This window comes from Macaca nemestrina, chromosome 8, assembly GCF_043159975.1.
Source record: "Macaca nemestrina isolate mMacNem1 chromosome 8, mMacNem.hap1, whole genome shotgun sequence".
Taxonomy (NCBI): Eukaryota; Metazoa; Chordata; class Mammalia; order Primates; family Cercopithecidae; genus Macaca; species Macaca nemestrina.
The window spans coordinates 45,287,430-45,309,640 of NC_092132.1; the positions used below are offsets into that span (position 1 = coordinate 45,287,430).

At 38.8% G+C, this 22,211-nt stretch overlaps 1 protein-coding gene across 1 annotated transcript; it reads left to right on the forward strand.

The window, feature by feature from the left end:
- Positions 1 to 1,339: 1,339 nt before the first annotated feature.
- On the forward strand, positions 1,340 to 13,818 carry LOC139355620 (F-box protein 43). The gene is given in 6 exon segments (XM_071067482.1): positions 1,340 to 2,408; positions 2,411 to 2,452; positions 5,332 to 6,817; positions 9,851 to 9,953; positions 12,851 to 13,054; positions 13,161 to 13,818. Coding segments are annotated over 6 exon segments (2,124 nt in total). The 5' UTR covers positions 1,340 to 2,368; the 3' UTR covers positions 13,410 to 13,818.
- The last annotated feature ends 8,393 nt before the right edge of the window (positions 13,819 to 22,211 follow it).

Here is a 22,211-nt window from a genome sequence, read left to right on the forward strand (position 1 = left end):
TTTCTGCATATAACAAATTATTTGCAGTTTCTCCATGTGCCTAATTGCTCTTGCACATTTTGTTTTGAGTTTGAAATTTTCCTGCCCTTGCACATTTTAAGTTAGGAATTTCCTGTTGTCTGCCTTTTAAATTGCCACTTGAAAATCAAAATCTATCTCATGCACTCTGTTCTCCAGTAGGGTTAGCTGGTTCTTCTTTGTGCTGCTACTGTTCCTCTGTTGCAGCACTTGCTCTATACCAATGAGCTCCTCAACAGCAGTAACTGTGGCTGTGTCAGCTTTGTATTCCCAGTACCTAGCCCAGTAATTGGCACATAGTTGGAAATTAACCGTTAGTGGACGGGCACAGTGGCTCACGCCTGTAATCTCAGCACTTTTGGAGGCTGAGGCGGTGGATCAACTGAGGTCAGGAGTTCGAGACCAGACTGGCCAACCTGGCAAAACTCTGTCTCTACTAAAAATACAAAAATTAGCTAGGCTTGGTGGTGGGCGCCTGTAATCCCAGCTGCTCGGGAGGCTGAGGCAGGAGAATCGTTTGAACCTGGGAGGTGGAGGTTGCAGTGAGCCAAGATCGCGCCACTGCACTCCAGCCTGGGTGACAGAGCAAGACCCTGTCTCATAATAATAATAATAATATTAGTTTGATTTTGGATGACTAAGGAACATCCAGATGGAGAAATGTCCAGTCAGAGAAGAGTGGTGGCAGTGCCTGTTACTGGCTTGAAAGTGATGGTTGAAGTTCTGAATAAGAATTACATAAGCATGGGATGATAAACTAATAAAAATGCTGAGGTAGGACCTCTCATTTAGGGAGTAGGCCAAGAAAAGAAGCCAGAAAAAGGAGACTAGGAAGAAGCAGCCAAGAGCAGCAGGAGTGTCCCTGGCATATAATAGATGCCCAGTAAATATTTATTGAATGAAAAAATTAGGGTTTAAAAAATTTATTTGGCATCGAGGGTACTTGGGAGTTCATGATGCCCAAAAAGGGATGTTTGTAAATAACGAACACATTTCAGTCTGGTTTTTATTAATAGATTTTTTTTAAATCTTTTTTTTTTTGAGACGGGGGTCTCACTATGTTTCCCAGGCTGGTCTCGAATTCCTTGGTTCAAGTGATCCTCTCATGTGTGCCTCTCAAAGTGCTGGGATTACAGACGTGAGCCACCAGGCCCGGCTTAGCTTTTTTATCACAAAATATGTATATATTCATTGTTGAAACACGAGAAGAAAACACAGATAAAAAGACACAACTAAAAAGCAAGCATAATCCTGTACAAAGGTACCGTATCCAAGTTATTCATACCTTTCAGACCTCATCCCGTGTATATCCATATTTTTAACCTAAAAGGGGTCAGTTTGTAACTTGCTTTTTACATTTGACAGTTTGGAGAAACATTTCCAGGCGAACATTCTCATACATGATTTCTAATGGCATCCCACTGTAGGCCACGTTAGCCTTCCTAAATACGGTAATGCTTCCCAATGTGGGAATGGGGAGAGGCAGAGCCTTTCTGACTCGCCTTAGGGCGGGTGCAGGGGTGAGCAAGAGAGGGGGCGCGCCTTCCGCTCAGGCGAGGACCGAGGCCTGCGGGCGGCCGGGCGGGGGCGCTGCGGAGCCGGAGGAAGGGGCGGGGCGACGCGGGGCGGGGCTGCGTGTAGCGGTTACTCCGGGCGGGCCGTTCAAACCCGAGGAGTGAAAGGCGGCGGCCCCAAGCGAAGCTGGCGTGGGGGTTGCCATAGTCTGCATCCCAGGGGGCGAGGCCGGGGCTCCTCCCCGGCGCATCCAGCGGCGGCTGCCCGGCTCCCCTCCCACCTGTCCGCTTCGGCGCTTCGCCGGACCCCGCGGCCTCCAGGCGGGCGGCGGGGGGACCCCAGGCGAGTGCCCGTTAGCGGGTCTCCCGGCGGCCCCGGCCCCGCGCCCCTCTGTGTCTTCCAGGTGGTAGGCCTACGGAAGCGCGCGGCAGTCCTCACTCCTCCGCTCCTGGTGACGCCAGCCCATCCGCTGCCGCCCTTGGCTTTCTGGGCCTAGCGGATCTTTGACGCCCTGCTGAGACCGTTACCCACCCGCCCGCCATAGCTCCTCGGGGGAGTCAGTGCCAGGCTGCAGCACACACTGCCTTTTCAGGAACCCGAATTTGGGGAGTTTACTCATGTCTAAGTGCAGCTGGAGAAAACAAGGATATTACGATAACTATTTTCTGGAGGGCTGAGAGAAATTCAAAATGATTTAGACCTTCTCAAATGTTAGGAATAATCCCTGCGGCGTGCACACTGTGTACCCTTCGACTTTGAGCAGTCATGGTGCTGCCGCACCTTTCAATTAATTGTGCAAACGAAAGTTTTCCTGTTTGAGTGGCATTATTTTGGCATGAATTTTAAAGACAAAGATGAGAGAATTTCTTGTTTGGAAGCTACGTAACTTTGTCATCTAAGAGCTCAAGATTTACTGATGGTAAGAGTTTCCACTTTAACAAATGAAGGACATTTGGGTTTAATGTAAGTATTTCATTCTCTGATTTGATAGGTGCTTTTATTTTTTTTTATTTATTTATTTTTAAGACGGATTCTGTCTGTTGCCCAGGCTGGAGTGCAGTGGCCGGATCTCAGCTCACTGCAAGCTCCGCCTCCCGGGTTCACGCCATTCTCCTGCCTCAGCCTCCCGAGCAGCTGGGACTACAGGCGCCCGCCACCTCGCCCGGCTAGTTTTTTGTATTTTTAGTAGAGACGGGGTTTCACCATGTTAGCCAGGATGGTCTGGATCTCCTGACCTCGTGATCCGCCTGCCTCCGGCTCCTAGAGTGCTGGAATTACAGGCGTGAGCCACCGCGTCCGGCCGCTGCTTTTTTCTTTCTTTTTTTCTTGAAGAACTCTTTAGGGATAAATTTTCTCAGCCTTTTATCAGAAGCCTAGTTTTTTGAAATGAATATGGAAGAGGCTTGATTGAATTTATCCGTGAACTGTTGAGTCCGTAAAATACAACACACAGTCCATGATTTTACATGAATAATTTTAAAATTCAGTTGGGAAGAACCACGTTTGAGACCAACGTCTTGGGGTAGTAGAAAGATGAAAATGATAGCAGAGAAAGGACTTTGGAGGCAACTTTAAGTGTGTAGACGAACAGAAACAAATTGTGTTTTTGTTTGTTTGAAGAGATGGAGTCTCACTATGTTACCCAGGCTGGTCTCAAACTCCTGGACTCAAGCATTTCTCCCGCCGCGGCCTCCTAAAGTTCTGGGATTACAGGCGTGAGCGACCGGCCAGATTAGATTTTTGGATAACATTTTAGGGGAAGAGATGATATCTGCATTCCCCACTTTGTTTTTAACAGTTTGCCTCTTGAGTTTCCCAAATTCTAGCATTGTGAGACACCTAGTGGTGAAGTAGCAGTACAATTGCCATAACCTTCTAAAAGGACCGTGACCGGCCGGGTGCGGTGGCTCAAGCCTGTAATCCCAGTACTTTGGGAGGCCAAGGTGGGTGGATCACCTGACGTCAAGAGTGCGAGACCAACCTGGCCAACATGGCGAAAGCCCGTCTCTACTAAAAATACACAAATTAGCCGGGCGTGGTGGTGGGCACCTGTAATCCCAGCCAGTGGGGAGGCTGAGGCAGGAGAATTGGTTGAACCCGGGAGGCAGAGGCTGCAGTGAGGCGAAATCGCGCCATTGTACTCCAGCCTGGGCAACAAGAGACTCCCATCTCAATAAATAAATAAATAAATAAATAGAAAATATAAAAATAAAAACAAAAGGACTGTGATCCAAATTGAGTGAAAAGTGTTATTTAGCAGAATTACTTTCAGAGAGGGAGAAAACAGTTCATGGGTGGAGGTGTAATTTGAATATGCATTCTAGTTTATTATTTGTAAAACAAAATTGTTTAAAAATAGAACAAAATTATAAAAAGCAGTTTGATAAATCTTGGCTTGTGACCATATGCAGAAGTTAGCAGTGATCTGAGAGGATGTAGATCAGAAGGGGACATATATGACATTTATCAAAAATGAGTATAGACTTAAAAGGTTAAAAAATACTTAGACTTTGTTTAGTAAAAATAATCTTTTAATGATCATCAAACCATAAAGAAATAATTTGTGTTTAGAGTAGCAATTTGCTTTTGTAACAAAGATCATTCACTCATATATTTGATTAAATTTAAGCATAAATAAATTACTGTCACATTACAGCCAACTAAATAGATCTTCCCAGGATCTTTTAATGGAGAAAAATTGTGCATTTGTCCTGGAGAAAACTTTGAAGGAATGACAGTCTTCTTCGTGTCCTTTGAATCATCTGAAAAAATATCGAAAACTATAATAAATTTTTTTTCTTAACACTATTTTTATCAAAACAAATTTGTTAGCTTTCTTTAAGATTTATTTCAGGTTTCTAAAAAGAAGGAATATGATGATACTGTTGAAAAGGTTAAAGAGTAAAATATTTCTTAGTGTCATTCCTTGCTCATGTAACTACTGAGTAACTGTTCTTTAAGTAATTGAGTTGCATTCTTTATTTGCAACTTCAAGAATATTTTAAATGGTGGTTTTCCCATAAATAGTTGCCTGTTAACTGTGAATTCAAGGCTGAAACTGGACCTTGCATCACAAAATATTTAGAAAGTGAGATATGAATAAGTACAACATGCCAAGTTTGAAATGGCCCTGTCTGTGGTGCAGTGGTGCATTATGGTTAGCTCAAGAAGAATGTATTAGTAGTTTATTGATGAGCCAGAGTCTTTGTAAAGGCTTAAGTCTGGGAATTCACACCTTGTGAATGGTTATGGGGACTAGATTTCTACAATAGGTCTGTGTTACATGTTTGAACATTACTCGAGTTGTTCAGCCTGATTGCAGGTGGATGTAGTGGCAGCACTCATTATTTGACACATTTCCCAAAGATGTTTAAAAAGTAGCATATAGTGTTTTCTGACTAGACTAATATAGGCTGGCACAAATAAGCTGGAATATTAAAATGGAAATTGTTTAGTTCTGTGAAAATCATAAGGTAATAATATCAAAATAATGCTTCTAGGTTTTTTCTCTTTAGGGTAGTTCAATAAAATATGTGTACATGGTGCTTAGCCTATAGTTAATCAAGTGATCTTTGAATATTTATAAACTGAACATTTTGGCTTTTTGATGTCAACAACTCATTTTAAGTAGGATATACAACAGTTTTTTATGGAGTAGAATTTTTTTTTAAAGTAACTTTTCAAAAATTGTCTTACAATTTTCCATTATTATCTGTACTCATAACAAATAATGTATTTTGGTATAAGCTGCCTGGATTCTCATTTCAAAGGCAGAATAACTTTGTTGTCACTTTGCAGAAACAGAGATTTTGAAGATGTCTCAAAAACACTCAGGTCAAGCTGGCACTGAAGCAGGAAATGGGGTGGACTCTCCTCCAATTGTCAACTCCAAGTACTCCACCTTCAGAGATTTTTGTTCCACATCTTCATTTCAAGATAGTGGCTACAATGAGTTAAAATCTTGTAGCTTTGATAATACAGATAAAGAATATCTTGGAAAGAAAGTAAAAGGCCCAACATTACTCCATGAGCACCCTGAAACTTCAGGCCTGGGCTTAACACATTCTTTAGAGTCTCCCACTCAAAAAAAGAAATTTATCTTGCCTAGGAAGGAAAATGATAAAACCCCAGAACTTTGTGAAACACCTAAAATTAGTGGGAAAAAATGTTTACCTCGCAGAAGGTTGCATGTATCTTTCTCTCTTCTAAAGGGGGACTTTGAATCACAAAATAGTGCTCTAGAAAGTAGTATAAGCCAAGTTCTCAACTTAGAAAAAAATATTCCAAGCAGTGCTTCAGGTTTTTCCAGGGCAAATAATTTTAGCCCTTTAGTTACTAGCACTTTAAAAACAGAAGAAGTGACTTCATGCAGTCAAAAATTGAGGCTTAATTTTTCTCAGCAAAAGACTTCCACAATTGATGATTCCAAAGATGATTGTAGCCTATTTGAAGTTGAATGTATATCTCCAATTCAGGGCAATGATTTTAAAGACTCTATCACGCATGACTTTAGTGATAGCAGTTTATGCATTAATGATGAGAATGCATGTCCAGAGCTCCTGGGCTCCTCTGTTAGTGGAACAACTTGTGGAACAGATGAGGACATATTTGTGACTCCGATAAGTAATCTTGTGGCAAACATTAGATTTAATGCAAGTCAAATACTTTCTCCTTCACCTGAAGTGAGAGGCAATATTTCAACGCCTGAAGACAGTGGTTTTAACTCACTTAGCTTGGAGAAATCAGAAGATTCCCTCTCTGACCAGGAGGGTTCTTTTCAAGAACTACTTCAGAAACATAAGGGGACTCCCAAAGTGGGGGACACCATAAGAAAGATAAGACATCTTGGAAGGTCGAGAAGACTGTCCACCCTTCGGGAGCAAAGTTCGCAGTCAGAGACAGAAGAGGAAAAGCAGATTGTCCACCCTGACTCTGAAAAAAGAGCAGCAGCTGCTTCTGCCATCTCAGAGGGTCAGCTGAGCAGTGATGAGAGTGGGGATTTGACCTTTAGCTTAAAGAATTTATCAAAGACCCCAGCCTTGCAATTGGTGCATGAGCTGTTCATGAAAAGCAAAAGAAAAAGATTACAGGAAAATAGTGGACATGAATTCTTAGAGCAAGGGAATGGGGAGAAAATAGCTGTGCTACAGTGTATACTTGCAGGACTGATTGGCAAGAAAATGGGTATAGAAAAACTGGACATCTTAACAGAATTAAAATACAGAAATTTAAAGCATATTCTTGCTATGGTTTTAGATTCCTTGACTGCAGAGAGCCTATGCAGGTAAGAAGTAAGAGTTATTTATGAAATAAAACTTACCTTTTTTTAAGTTGGAAAGTTTTTCTGTGACTTGAGTGGTTATCCTTTATTTTGTTTATTATCTCTATCTTTTGTTATCTTATATCAAAGGTAGTTTAAGTGAACTTCCCAGCAAAGCTAACTAGTACAGATCCTTCTGTTTTTTTGTTTTTTGTTTTTTGTTTTTTGTTTTTTGAGATGGAGTCTTGCTCTGTCGCCCAGGCTCGAGTGCAGTGGTGTGATCTCGGCTCACTGCAAGCTCCGCCTCCCGGGTTCACGCCATTCTCCTGCCTCAGCCTCCCGAGCAGCTGGGACTACAGGTGCCCGCCACCATGCCCGGCTAATTTTTTGTATTTTTAGGAGGGATGGGATTTCACCATGTTAGCCAGGATGATCTCGATCTCCTGACCTTGTGATCCACCTGCCTTGGACTCCCAAAGTGCTGGGATTACAGGCATAAGCCACCGCGCCCGGCCAATCCTTCTGTTTAAAAGCCTGCTTAAGTAGCAATAATATTGTCTTTTTTTCTGAATAAAGTTCTTATCACTGTCACTTGGAAAGAGAGTTGCTAAATGTTGAATTTAAAATTTTCAAGATGGCAAGCTCTATTCCATGTAAGTTGTTTAATGATTTAATAGTTCAGATCATATTGTCAGATTGCAAGTAGTATTAAAGTTATGACACTTTGTCAGAAATATTGTAATGCACTGTGGTGACTGAGAAATGACAGTGTACAAAGAATACCACTTAATTATTTAAGTTCTAGAATTTAAAAACAGTGGCTAGCTTTCATTTTAGGTTTTGATCTTTCCAGAGATCAGGGTAATATGGATTACTTCATTTTTATTGTTAACACAGCAGTGAAAGTTAATTACTTTGGGGAATTTCAAGAAATTAGAAACTGAAGAATTTGTTTTCACAGATGTTGCAGTAGATTGAATGCTGCTGCATAATAAAGAGAAAGACATTTCAGAATATTGAGGGTGGGAACTAGGGTTACAAAGACTAAAATGAGCCTCTGTTCATGCCAATTTGGGGGAGTTACAGGACAATCAGAAGACAAGACCCATGGGAATGCCATGGCAATGAAGGAGAGAAGTCATGTGGAACAGAATTTCTGCAAAGTGATGGTTATGGAGGAACATGCAGGAAGTTAGCGAACCTCTTTCTTGACAGGTATATGTCAAGAGTTTTTTATAGGGTCCTTGGTTTTTTTGTTTTGTTTTGTTTTTAGTTTTTGTAGAGATGGGGTCTCACTGTGTTACCCAGGCTGGTCTGGAACTCCTGAGCTCAAGTGATCCTCCCACCTCGGCCTCCCAAAGTGCTGGGATTACAGGTGTGAGCCACTGCTTGTTCTGTCCTTGTTGTTTTTATGGCCACTACTTCTATCAAAGCCCTTCTTTATCTTTCCTCCACACATTAATTGTATGTTTATTGTAGAGAACTGTAGGATTTCTTAGCTGGAAGTCTTCTAAGGTATCTAGTTCAATCACATGTTTCGCAGAGGAGGAAATAAGCCCCAGAGAAGTAAGCTTCTGACAGCCACTCAAGGAGATAGAAATAGATCTAGGTCTATAATGAGCTCTCTGATTTCTAATCTAGTATTTTTCATAAACTTTTATTAAGGTTTAAGGCTTTCTGAAATAGATTTGATCAAGAATGTATTTGATATATCTTAAGTAGGATAATAAACAGATTAGTGCACCCATGTTGTATGCCTTTTAAAAATGTTCAAATGATAAACTTTTTAAAAAATTAAGGAGATGGCTGAGATACAGGATTTAAAAAATATTTTTGGTATGGATGGGGTCTTACCACATTGCCCAGGCTAGTCTCAAACTCCTGGGCTCTAGCAATCCTCCTGCCTTGGCCTCCCAAAGTGCTGGGGTCACAGGTGTGAGCAACTGTGACCGGCCAGGAATGCTATTTTTATATGCTGGAGTATTTGCATCAATTAAAATTAAAATTGGGTGACACTTTTGGGTGCTTGCTTATGTGAGCAGTTGATTTTCAGTCATATTTCAACAATTGTCTCTCCTTCCCATCTCTCCAAAAGTACAGTATTGGTACTACAAAGTATGTAACTATGTTGGCAGTACTGTTCTTCCTGGTAACTTGTGAGTTGATGATCAGTTGCAGTATCTGTGGCAAATACCCAATTATGTAGTTCGTTTCTTCCCCATTATTGGGTGACTTTATGTCTGTTCCTTTCCTTCCCTCTGATATAGGGCACATATATCAGCTTAGAGAGAGTCAATGGCAATTGAAGTGGCCATGGTAGCTGGAAGAATAGTAGTTTTGACAACTGGGACCCTCTGTAAGAAGTGACTTTTTTATTTCAATCTTTTCTGACCTTACTCCTTTTGATTTGTTAGAATAACAAAAAAAAAAAGACCAGATTAACAGTCAAAGTGTTACTTTTTAATAATAATATTATCAAAGTTATTGATAAATCAGCAATCACTGGACAAAAATTGTGTTTTTAGCTGCTTCATTCTCATAAACTTTGGTTAATGAAGTAGGAACTCTGGTACGACCCATAATAGTATTTATAGTTGGCACTTAGTAATGCCAGTGACGGATTAATTGTGCTTGTGTTTATGTAATCAAAATGACAGAGATAAACACAGGAATAGGAGAAATTGATGAAACCTCTTGTGTTATAGATGACAATCATTTCCTGTATCTCTTGTTCCAAATTTTTAATGTTACATTTGAAGTTAAATCCTCTTAATCAGTCTCCCAGTGGATTCATACTGGCTTTATATTACCATTTATAAAAGAGTAATCTATCTATATAATGCTGGCATATATTTTACATTTTAATAGGAATTCTTTTATATGATGAATCAGTATGAAATAACAGTGTTGACTAAGTCATATTTTTAATCTAAATTTTTAGGTTTAGATTTACTGCCCGAAATCTTGAAGACAAATTTTTCTCATTAGTTAGCATACACAACAAAATGTTAATCCTATAGAATGTATGCAATATAAGGATGGATCTTTTTGTTATAGTGTTTGGAAAGTAAGCAGAAATTGGCGTGAAATTGTTGTTCAAGATAAAAATGCAAATCGGAGGAGAAAATTTTATATCACACAACTGAAAACAGATTCCGAGGTAATGTATATAATACTTCTCTAAAATGGATTTGTATAAATACATAATAATCTCCTGTTGCTAGACAACCTAATTTGGTTTTCCTGCTATCTTTTAATCTTTTCCATTTAACAAACATTTACTCATAAATTCTTTAGCTTTCCCAAACTCAATTTTCACCCAGTCTGTAAATGGAATAAACAACATAGCATCAAGAACATCTTTTTGGGCTTTGTTGCTGCTTACGTGTATGTGCTCTTAGCAACATTTGAATACCAATTATATGCTGGATCCTAATCATAATGAGATATGCTTATAGCATTTTTAATCCAGTCTTTCGAGTGGACATTACATGCTAGTGACTGTACCAGTACTCAGATTACAATGGTGAACATTTCTGATATGGTTCCTGCTCTCTTGGAGCACACACCCAAATAGGTGACTACAATCCAGGTATGTTAAAGGAAGCCCAGAGTTATTTAAAGGAGTTTTTGACTGATACTTGGGAATCAGGAGAAGTACGTCTCTACTGATACCTGAATGATGAGTTAGCAGTTAGCCAGGTGAACACAGAGAAGAGGGTTTTAGCAGAGAAAACAACCTATGTACAAGCCTGGAGGTAAGTGAGCAAAGCAAATTAGTACCTGTGAAGCATCATAAACTTGCAATCCCTTGAGGATTTGAATTCTGGCTTTAAAATTACAAGAAAAGTCCTACAGAAGCTGATGGATTCCTGTCAGTCATGCTGTTTTGTGTAATAGGTATCTGATGACTCTAGCACCCATGTTTGATTATAGATTTAACTTTAGGCCAAAAAAAATTCTGAGAGTTCAATAATTCATTCCTGTTCTAGTGAAAAATATTTAATAACATACTATAAGTAAATTTCTAATTTGACTAAATATAATAATTGGAATGAAGCATGGCATAAACAAATATGAACATCTACATATAGATTGGCAGGTTTTTCATTACAGCGAACTATTAGGGACTGCTATTAACTAAAACTTTGACTTTCTTTTTTATTTTGAAGAAAAGCTTTACCTTTTCACCCTTTCAGAGCTCCTGGCTACTTTTGTAGCTACTGGCTCTGGGAGTTTATAATAGGGAAGATATTAATTGCCTTCTTAACATCTCTTTTTTGAATGCTGCCCTGTATACTAAGGACAGACTTAAAAAACAGTTGTTTAAGCATGCACTTATTAATATTTAAACATTTGGCTCCATATACTCCTTAACTCCTCTAAGGAAGAAGCATATGGTTGTGCTGGCAACCCTCCATGTAACTCCAGATAATGAAATATTCAATTCTCAAAAAAAAAAAAAAAAAAGAGAAATATTCTCATATTTGGCCAGGCACAGTGGCTCATGCCTATAATCTCAGCACTTTGGGAAGCCGAGGTTGGTGGATCACTTGACATCAGGAGTTCGAGACCAGCCTGACCAACATGGTGGAACCCCTGTCTCTACTAAAAATACAAAAATTAGCTGGGTGTGGTGGTGCAGGCTTGTAATCCCAGCTACTTGGGAGGCTGAGGCAGGAGGATCGCTTGAACCTGGGAGGTGGAGGTTGCAGTGAGCTGAGATCATGCCACTGCACTCCAGCCTGGGTGGCAGAGTTAAACTTTGTCTCAAAAAAAAAAAAAAAAAAAGAAAAAGAAAAAGAAAAAATTCTATCCTCATACTCTGCAATCACTTTTTTAAAAACTCAGTTTCTTAAAGAACTATAGTTTTCCTCCTTTCTTATGCTCTTTTTCTTATTTTGACTTGCTTTTTAAAATCTTTTTCAAAGTAATACATGGTTTAAAAAGTCAAATTGGACTATCGTAACAAAATATACCATTATGCCTTCATACTCTTGATTCTTGTTCCACTAAGACAATCATTTTCAACACTTTCTTCTAGTATTTAGCTCCATACTTCTAAATGATTTTATTTCCTTGTCATTTCTTTACTATTTTCTATAGAAGGATTAGGTTCTCTAACCTCTCACTACTACTACCACTACCAACATAACCCCTCTCTCTCTCTGAATTCCTTTCTCTCTTTTCCTATCTTATGACTATAGTTACACCACCATTTGGGAATGAATCAGAATTAGGTGCTGATATTATAAAGATTGTATTGAGATTATTATAACTTTTTTCACAGCTTTAGTATGTCGTACACTATGATTACACTTTCGTTCTTGTGTAACTTTTTCCCTCCAGAGTTAATAATTGCCTAGTTTTCTGTCTCTCTCTTTTATTTATTTATTTTTGCTTAGTGTTTCTCTATACAGATCCCTGATTCATCTCCCATTATCCACCAGAACTGAAAGTCTCCTCTGTGTAAGTCCAAACAAATCAGGTATTCTACCTGTTCCTTCTTTTCCTCAGAGACATCCTTCCTGGGGCCCTTTGCTGTCCTATTCCAACATAGACTGGTTGCTTCCTACTTGAACTATTCCAATGTATTATTAACCAAAACAAAAAAAATTATACAAGAAAGTTATTTGATGGTTTTCTCCACTCTTTTGTTTACTTCTTGCCTACAGCTGCTTTTTCTACAACCGCAGAGTTGAGTAGCTGGAACTACATGGCCCACAAAGTCTAGACTATATATTATCTGGTCCTTTACAGGAAAGGTTTGCTGAACCAAACTTTAAAAAATGGAAAAGTAACCAGACATACAAACTTAGATGTAGAATTTAATTTAAAATTTTTTCTTTTTATATTTATTTAACTTTTATATGTTAGGTGAGAAAAGGTCCTTTTTTTTTTTTTTTCTAAAAAGGAATGGCCTAGGGAGAGAATTCTGATGGCAAAAAAAAAAAAAAAAAAAAAACTCTTCAAAGCTTGTAAATCCGTGTGCAACAGAAAGCTATCCTGGAACTGTTTTGGTATTGCAATATTGATGCCTCTTGTCCTTTACCACAGGGGGCTGTATTAAATGTTGAGGATGCTGCCACTCGGCTCCAGCTTTTAAATCGCTCAGCTTTAAGATCTGTGCAGGCACAGGCTAGGATACCTGGTTCTCAGAGAGAGCAAGGGTCAACATTATCTCCCTGGGGAGAAGTTTTGACACCTCTAGCAAGCTCTTCTGTTACTCACTTAAGTAGTAAACAGGAAGAATATGTTAAGGTGAGTATTTATTATATAATAAGGTATTAGAAATATTTACAGAGTTTGAAATAAAGTGCTCCTCTATATGAAACCAGAAGATTTAGTGTGTGTGCTTTCACTGCAGGTTGCCAAAACACTTTTTATTGATGAAGCATTAAAACCTTGCCCAAGGTGCCAGTCCCCTGCTAAATACCAGCCATATAAGAAAAGGGGACTGTGTAGCCGCACAGCCTGTGGTTTTGACTTTTGTGTGTTATGTTTGTGTGCTTATCATGGGTCTGAAGAATGTAGTAGAGGAGCAGCAAAGCCAAGAAATAGAAAAGATGCTCTCCCAGGAAGTGCCCAGAGTAAGCGGAATTTAAAACGCCTCTGAAGAGACTAAATATAGAAGCACTCCCCCATGCAGTGTTCTATTTATCTGACTTAAAATTATGAATATTTTGAATACATGCAAATCTTCCCATTAATGACAGGTGATGATTTATTTCCTATTTTGTATATATTATAATCCATGGCATTGTATGTTTTCTTTAAAGTTCGTTTTGAAAAAACTTTATTTTACTATGTCATTTTACCCATTTTAATAACTTGGTGTTTTAAATAAAGAATTTTCATTGTTGTTATATGTATGTATTTTATTGTTTTATATAACATTTTAAATTTGTGCATTTCATCACTCTGTGTTGAAATGTTCTTCAATAATTTTTTTAAAAATAGTTTTTCAAATAGTATTAAAGATTTTGAACTCGAGACAGATGGCCTTATAGATTTGGAAAATGAGTACTTGATTGAAATGAAATATAAATAAAATATTTTCAGAAGTTCTATCGAATTTATTCTATAATTTCAGTCTCTGGTTAAGTAAAATTTACTGAATATTAATAACTAGGAAGACATAAAGAGTAACTTATTAGAAGTATGTAGTTATTCATAATGGGAGTCTTAGTTAATATACCCTTATAAGTAACACATTTCAAATAAGAACTTTAAAAAATTCTAGAACTATAGGCACAGATTTCATTTATTTAATCTAATCTGGATATTCTGACAAATTTGGGCTGGTTGGAAAAGACAGATTTAAGTAAGAAGGTTTACTAAGTTATTTATAAAGTACTTTAAAAAGTACTTAAATGATTTATAAATCATTTCCAAAAATGATTTGAGTTTGCATGTTCTGTTTATAGAACAGCAAGAAAGAGATAAGTTTTTGTTTTATTTTGTTTTGAGGCATGGTCTAGCTCTGTCTTCTCAGGCTGGAGTGCAGTGGCATGATCTCATGGGATCTCGGCTCACTGCACACTCCGCCTCCCAGATTCAAGTGATTCTCCTGCCTCAGCCTCCAGAGTAGCTGGGATTATAGGCGCGCACCATCATGCCCGTCTAATTTTTGTGTTTTTAGTGGAGATGGGATTTCACCATGTTGACCAGACTGGTCTTGAACTCTTGACCACAAGTGATCCACCCGCGTCGGCCTCCCAAAGTGCTGGGAGGACAGGCATGAGCTACCGCGCTGGGCTAAGAAACAGATAAGTTCTACTGTTGAACAAATTACTAATACCAGGGGAAAATTTGAAGATAGTTTCATAATTTTTATGTTTGTGTATGGGTAACTGATATATATACATATCTGTGTTCACAATCTATGCATAGACTTAAATGTAGCTCTTACGTGTTTTTTTAACAAAGCAGTTTGAAGTATGAGTTAGATATAGGCATATGTGGGGGAAATCTGCCTGAAATTTTAACTTGTTACTTAACTTGCTATAAAATTTAGATTAGCTGCTAAATATTAAATTTTCATCTATATCCTTTCTAATTCCACAAAGGGTTTTTGGAGGCTAAATTATATTTATGTAAATTATATTTATTCATAAATTTTCTGAGACATCTTTCACATCAGGATCAACTTACTAATTAATGTTCTTCACTTAGTCTTAACTTTTTTCTCTATAAGAGAAGTTTCTTTGTTTTTAGGAAATTTATTTCAGTCTTGATTCTCTTAATTTATGAAGTTGATTCTTTAATTAATTTAATTATTTAATTTATTTAAGCCCTCTCTTTCTTTTTTTTTGAGATGGAGCCTCACTGTGTCACCCAGGCTGGAGTGCAGTGATATGATCTCAGCTCACTGCAACCTCCGCCTCCTGGGTTCAAGCAATTCTCCTGCCTCAGACTCCTGAGTAGCTAGGATTACAGGTGCCTGCCACCATGCCTGGCTAATTTTTGTATTTTTAGTAGAGATGGGGTTTCACCATGTTGGGCAGTCTGGTCACAAACTCCTGACCTCAAGTGATCTGCCCGCATTGGCCTCCCAAAATGCTGGGATTACAAGTGTGAGCCACTGCGCCTGACCTAAGCCCTCTCTTTCTGTGGCTCAGATCAAACCATATCTTCATTTGTCATATGAACAGTATTGCTATTTTATACTCTTGATTTCTGCCTGGCCTAAATGATATTCCTTCAGTGACTTTTTAGATCTTAAAAATCACAGATCCAGTTCCTTGACATATTTTTAAAAAATGAAAAGCAATATTTATTCAATTTAATGGGTCATTTTAAATACTCACATTTCCTAATATCTTATGAATTTTTATTATTTTATTACAGAATAATGCAAAAGGAAATAGAAACATTTCTTTTACTTAACATGTGAAAAATGTCAGTAGTACAATGAAGGAATCTAGAATCCTATTTCTAGTCCATCATGACACACTTTGTTATTGTCTTTTATATATTGCAGTCATACTGACCTCTTGGTTTGATCACCTTTGTCATTTTGTGGTTACCCAGCTGATATGGTTTGGCAGTGTCCCCACCCAAATCTCAGCTTGAATTGTATCTCTCAGAATTCCCACGTGTTGCATGAGGGACTCAGGAGGAGGTAATTGAATCACGGTGACAGGTCTTTCCCGTGCTAGTCTTGGGATAGCGAATAAGTCTCAGGAGATCTGATGAGTTTAACAGGGGTTTCCACTTTTGCTTCTTCCTCATTTTCTCTTCCACCACCATGTAAGAAGTGCCTTTTGCCTCCCACCATGATTCTGAGGCCTCCCCAGCCATGTGGAACTGTATGTCCAATGAAATCTCTTTTTCTTCCCAGTCTCGGGTATGTCTTTATCAGCAGTGTGAAAACAGACTAATACAGTAAATTGGTACCGGTAAAGTGGGGTGTTGCTGAAAAGATACCCGAAAATGTGGAAGCGATTTTGGAACAGGGTAACAGGCAAAGGTTGGGACACTTTGGAGGGCTCAGAAGACAGGAAATTGTGGGAAATTTTGGAACTTCCTAGAGACTTGTTGAATGGCTTTGCCCCAATGCTTACAGCAGTCTGGACAATAAAGTCCAGGCTGAGGTGGTCTCAGATGGAGATGAGGAACTGGTTGGGAAACTGGAGTAAAGGTGACTCTTGTTATGTTTTAGCAAAGAGACTCGTGCCATTTTGCCCCTGCCCTAGAGATTTGTGGAACTTTAAACTTGAGAAAGATGATTTAGGGTATCTGGCAGAAGAAATTCCTAAGCAGCAAAGCATTCAATAGGTAACTTGGGTGTCATTAAAGGAACTCAGTTTTATAAGGGAAACAGAACATAAAAGTTGGGAAAATTTGCAGCCTGACTATGCAATAGAAAAGAAAAACCCATTTTCTGGGGAGAAATTCAAGCCAGCTGCAGAAATTTGCATAAGTAGCAAGGAGCCAAATGTTAATCCCCAAGACCATGGGGAAAATGTCTCCAGGCCATGTCAGAGACCTTTACAGCAGCCCCTCCCATCACAAGCCCAGAGGCCTACAAGGAAAAAGTGGTTTCATGGGCCTGGCCCATGGTCCCCATACTGTGTGCAGCCTAAGGACTTGGTGCCCTGTGTCCCAGCCACTCCAGCCATGGCTGAAAGGGGCCAGTGTACAGCTTGGGCTGTGGCTTCAAGCCTTGGCAGCTTCCACGTGGTGTTGAGCCTGTGAGTGCACAGAAGTCAAGAACTGAGGTTTGGGAACCTCTGCCTAGATTTCAGAAGATGTATGGAGATGCCTGGATGCCCAGGCAAAAGTTTGCTGCAGGGGTGGGGCCCTCATGGAGAACCTCTGCTAGTGCAGTGCAGAAGGGAAATGTGGGATTGGAGCCCCCACACAGAGTCCCTACTGGGGCACTGCCTAGTGGAGTTGTGAGAGTTGTGAGAAGAGGGCCACCATCCTTCAGACCCCAGAATGGTAGATCCACCGACAGCTTGCACCATGTGCCTGGAAAAGCTGCAGACATTCAACGCCAGACCATGAAAGCAGCCAGGAGGGAGGCTATACCCTGCAAAGCCACAGGGGCAGAGCTGCCCAAGACCATGGAAACCTACCTTTTACATCAGCCTGACCTGGATGTGAGACCTGGAATCAAAGGAGATCATTTTGGAGCTTTAAAATTTGGCTGCCCTACTGGTTTTCGGACTTCCATGGGCCCTGTAACCTCTTTGTTTTGGATAACTTTTCCCATTCGGAACAGCTGTATTTCCCCAATACCTGTACCCCCATTGTATCTAGGAAGTCACTAGCTTTCTTTTGTATTACAGGCTCATAGGCAGAAGGGACTTGCCTTAATCTCACATGAGACTTTGGGCTGGACTTTTGAGTTAATGTTGAAATGAGTTAAGACTTCGGGGCACTTTTGGGAAGGTGTAATTGATTTTGAAATGTGAGGACATGAGATTTGGAGGGACCAGGGGCAGAATGATATGGTTTGGTGATGTGTCCACCCAAATCTCAACTTGAATTCCCACATATTGTGGGAGGGACCCAGGAGAAGGTAATTGAGTCATGAGAGCAGGTCTTTCCTGTGCTATTCTCAGGACAGTGAATAAGTCTCAGGAGATCTAATGGGTTTATCAGGGGTTTCCACTTCTGCTTCTTCCTCATTTTCTGTTTCACCTCTATGTAAGAAGTGCCTTTTGCCTCCCACCATGATTCTGAGGCCTCCTCAGCCATGTGGAACTGTAAGTCCAATTAAACCTCTTTTTCTTCCCAGTCGTGGGTATGTCTTTATCAGCAGCATGAAAACGGACTAATGCACCAGCCCATTAGAATGTAATCTTTTATTTCACTTTGGTGGTGAAAAAGATTTTATCACATTTAATTTTAGAAATTAACAGTAAGTGGTTCTCTTTACTATAAGTACTGTGAAACAATGGAAGTTGATGTTTTTTATATTTCTGATTTTATTTGGGGTTTAAATATTACAATCAAGTATATGTGAATGAAATAGTATAAAGACTGAATACCCATATTGTAGTGATTTTGTAATAAAACTCTGAAGAAAAAGGATCAAAGTAGGAATTCAAAAGGCGTTTCTTTTTGGTGGATTTTATATTTGTGATGGGGTCAAGAGATAGGTTAACTAGAAGAAAGTCATACAGTATTGTGTACAACTTTATAGAACAGAGGATCCAGCTACCCAGAAAAAAGTGACACTATCGTTATTGTGTATTGTCATAACTGACTTGGACCAGTTATCCCAACTGTGTACTTCCATAGCAGCTTGTACACCCTCTGTCGTGGCACTTAGTTCACTTTATTTAAATCAGTTGTTAACTTTATTTCCCTGTAAGCTCTGTGAAGTCCTAGACTATCTTATGTTTGATGTAAATACCATTGCATCCCTAGCACCTAGCGTAGTAGCCAGCCAAGTAAAAGGTGCTTGGTAAATAGTTATTGAACGAGTTGGTGCTATTGGTACTTTCATCCAAGTAAACCACTATAAAATAGTAACTAAACAATTTTATCCTAATAATTTATTAATTAATGTTTGATTTTCAGTGATTAATGCTTTAATATACAAAAAGTGGGATCTAAATGATTTCTTAAATTCCATGTAAACATATAGTCATGAATATATTTGGTCTACTCATTCTTTTAGCTGATCTTTCTTAGAACCATTTATGGTATAATGGAAGGAACCTTAGGCTAGAAGTAAAAAAGCTTGGGTTGGTCTCCTGAACTACTTACTAGTTGTTCCCTTATGCAAGTTACTTATTGCATCTGAGCCTATTTCCTTTATAAATGAAAAGTTAAAAGGCTTGATGTATTGTGAACTCACTCTGGAAACTCTTACACCAATTTGTGTTACTACACATTTGGCTGCATGTGAATAGAATAAAATGAAATAGCATTTGTGGGGATAGAACATATAACCTTGATATCATCATCATGCCAAATGAAACTATAAAATCATCTTCTAAACAGCTTGCAAAAAAATGTCTGGCTTAGGCCGAGCATGGTGGCTTACACCTGTAATCTCAGCATTTTGGGAGACTGAGGCAGAAGGATTGCTTGAGCCCAAGAGTATGAGACCAGCCTGGGGAGCATAGTGAGACCCTGTCTTTACAAAAATTTAAAAAATACTAGCTGGGCATGGTGGTGCATGCCTGTAGTCCCAGCTACTCAGGAAGCTGAGGTGGGAGGATCACTTGAGCCCAGAAGGCCAAGGCTGCAGTGAGCCATGATCATAGCACTGCACTCCAGCCTAGGAGACAGAGCAAGACTCTGTCTCAAAAAAAAAAAAATCACACAGAAAATTGGGGTGAGTATTCTAACAAGCAGTCTGCCATTAGTACAAAACAAAACTCTTTGTAGAGCTATTGATAAACTCAGTACACGTGTAATTACAGTGTCATAAATGGAAAAAATTTTTCCCATTTTTAAAAATAAGTTGTTCTACCCAGGGAAAAAACAATTCTAAATGAGAATAATTTTGCTTGAATAAAGTAGTTCCTTAGCTCATGGGTAGCTTAAACAACTTCATTACTTGAAAATTTAAATGAGTGAAATGAGCATACTGTTATCCAAGAACTCAGCTCAAAAGAGAGAACTGCTCCAGTTCCAAAGTCTTTATAATTTAAAGGCACAGGGCATGAAAACAAGAGTAAGTATGACAGCATTCCAGTTATTGCTACATTCTTACCAGTTTTTTATTATTAATGAGGGAAAGCAATAAGAAAAATTCACCAAACATTTATTGATGGATGTACTGTGGGTTCCCAAGGAGGTACCAAAACAAGAGGAAGGATTAAATTTAGCACTTTATTTTTGTGGTTTGTTTCACTTCTTAATAAGGATAGAAGAAAAGAATGAGAATTAAGAGGAAAGCCAATAAATGTTTTACCTTTTATTGATTTGGGGTAATAACCTCTCAATCTTTTCTCCCTGTGGTCTGTTGCCTTGACAATCTTGCTAACTGATGGGTAAGATTATTCGTCCTATTTGACTTCTACTTAGTTTCAGGAAGGGCTGGTATTCTCTGACACCATAGTTTAGAAAAAATTGCCAGAAACTTGTGGCAAATAATGTAAAGAGAAACAACCCTTTAAGAGCTATCTGATAATTTTATACTAGCATTTCGATGGACACAAATATAGATTTACATTTATCCTAGCTATTGAAAGACTTAAGTCTTATTATGGATTTCCTAGCAATAATTTAAGGATTGAATTGCTCTTGAGAAAATATTTTGATACTTAGCACTGTGTAAAGCTAAGTTTTTTCACTACCTTTGCTTAGTTTACGACACAAAGCAAAATTATCATAAATGTGTGACACAAAAATGTACTGAACTTAAAAAAAATTTATCTGTTATGTTCCTGGTTTGTACTAAGTTATTTATTATGGCTTTATTTTCAATTATTTCCATTAAAAAATAGTGTATCATAAATAGAAAATGCTTTAAGCGTTTTTAAAAATTGAAATACCCATTATTTCTGTATGGAGAGTATTTCAAGGATTACATTGAACATTTCACAAGGGGGCACCAAAGACTCATTTATGATGATTTTGGCTTTTCTTCAAAAAAGTAAATGTAGCTTTTATATATTTGAGGTTGATGTGCTGTGACATTGCCAAATAGGGGAAATGTTCCTTGAGTTAATTTTTAAAGTGTATATAGAATAAATTTTGGTAATAGTTACTACTTAGAGTTGGTAATTAAAATATTTTAGTTGGCTTGCGAGAATGTACTGTTTTCCTGGAACACCTTGTTGGTTTCCCCAGAACACCTATTGGCGGGCCCTGGTTTGTGCTTTGGCCATCTGTGTTTACTTGCCCAACAGCTCTACACTCCTGGCTCCCTCAGCATGGACTGTGGAGCCAGAGGAGTAGAAGGAGCAGTGGAAACCTGGCAGGTGAGTGCTGTTATGAATGGTGGTGGCATGCTACCAATGGTTTCCCTCTGGCATTCTCATTCCTGAAGAAAGGTAGTGTTCAGTTTAGGTCCTAATCTCATCCTGCCTAGATTACTGTAAATGCCTCCTAACACGTTTCTTTCTTTCTTCTCATGTTTCAAACATGAGAATTTGAATTTGGGGAGATTCAAATTCTCCCCATTTGAGTCTCTCCCAAACGTACACTGCCTGGTTATTTGTACCAAAATATGGCCCCAGTCATGTTGCTTCCTACTAAAAATGTAGCAGAATTTAGAATCTCCTAATGGTCCTAACTTTCTAGCAATCTCCCCCATCATTCTACTCTGTACACTTTGTTCTAGCCAAACTAGACTCCTTGTTGTTTTCTAAACTTCCCATGTGATTTCTCTACTTCCTTCCTCCTTGCCATATTAAATCACATTAAAATCCTGCTAATCCTTAGTTTATTTCCATGAATCATTTTCTGATCTTTCCAACAAGATGAGATATTTGCCTTCGTTGGATCTGGTGTGTATTTATACTTTTCTGATGGTATTTCTGGCATGTTTTGTTTGTGTTAAATTCTTTACTTGTCTTCTACCATTAGCAAGTTCCTGAAGGGCCAAACTGTTTTCTCTCTCTACCTCCTTTAGCATGGTATCTTGTGCATGACAAAATGTGCAGCAAGTGTTAATTGAATTGCTGAAATAATGATGACTGGTTGTCATATGATATGATAAATTTCATCCAAATCTCATTTTTCTTTACATTTTCAGCTGGTATCATGGGGAACTTGAAATACAGTTGTTTTTGAGAGAGCTAAAATAGAGACACCACCCTCTTCACACTACCTTTGCTCTAACCCTCCAACTACTTGGAGTTTGGACAGCATTCCATTTTTGTATTCCTCCTTGCCTTTGCCAATGCTGTTTTCCCTCTTGGATTGTTGTTTTCTCCCTACCCGATGTGTCTCACTCAAACTTGCCTTTGAAGACTACTCAGGGGTCATTCAACTGATCACCTCC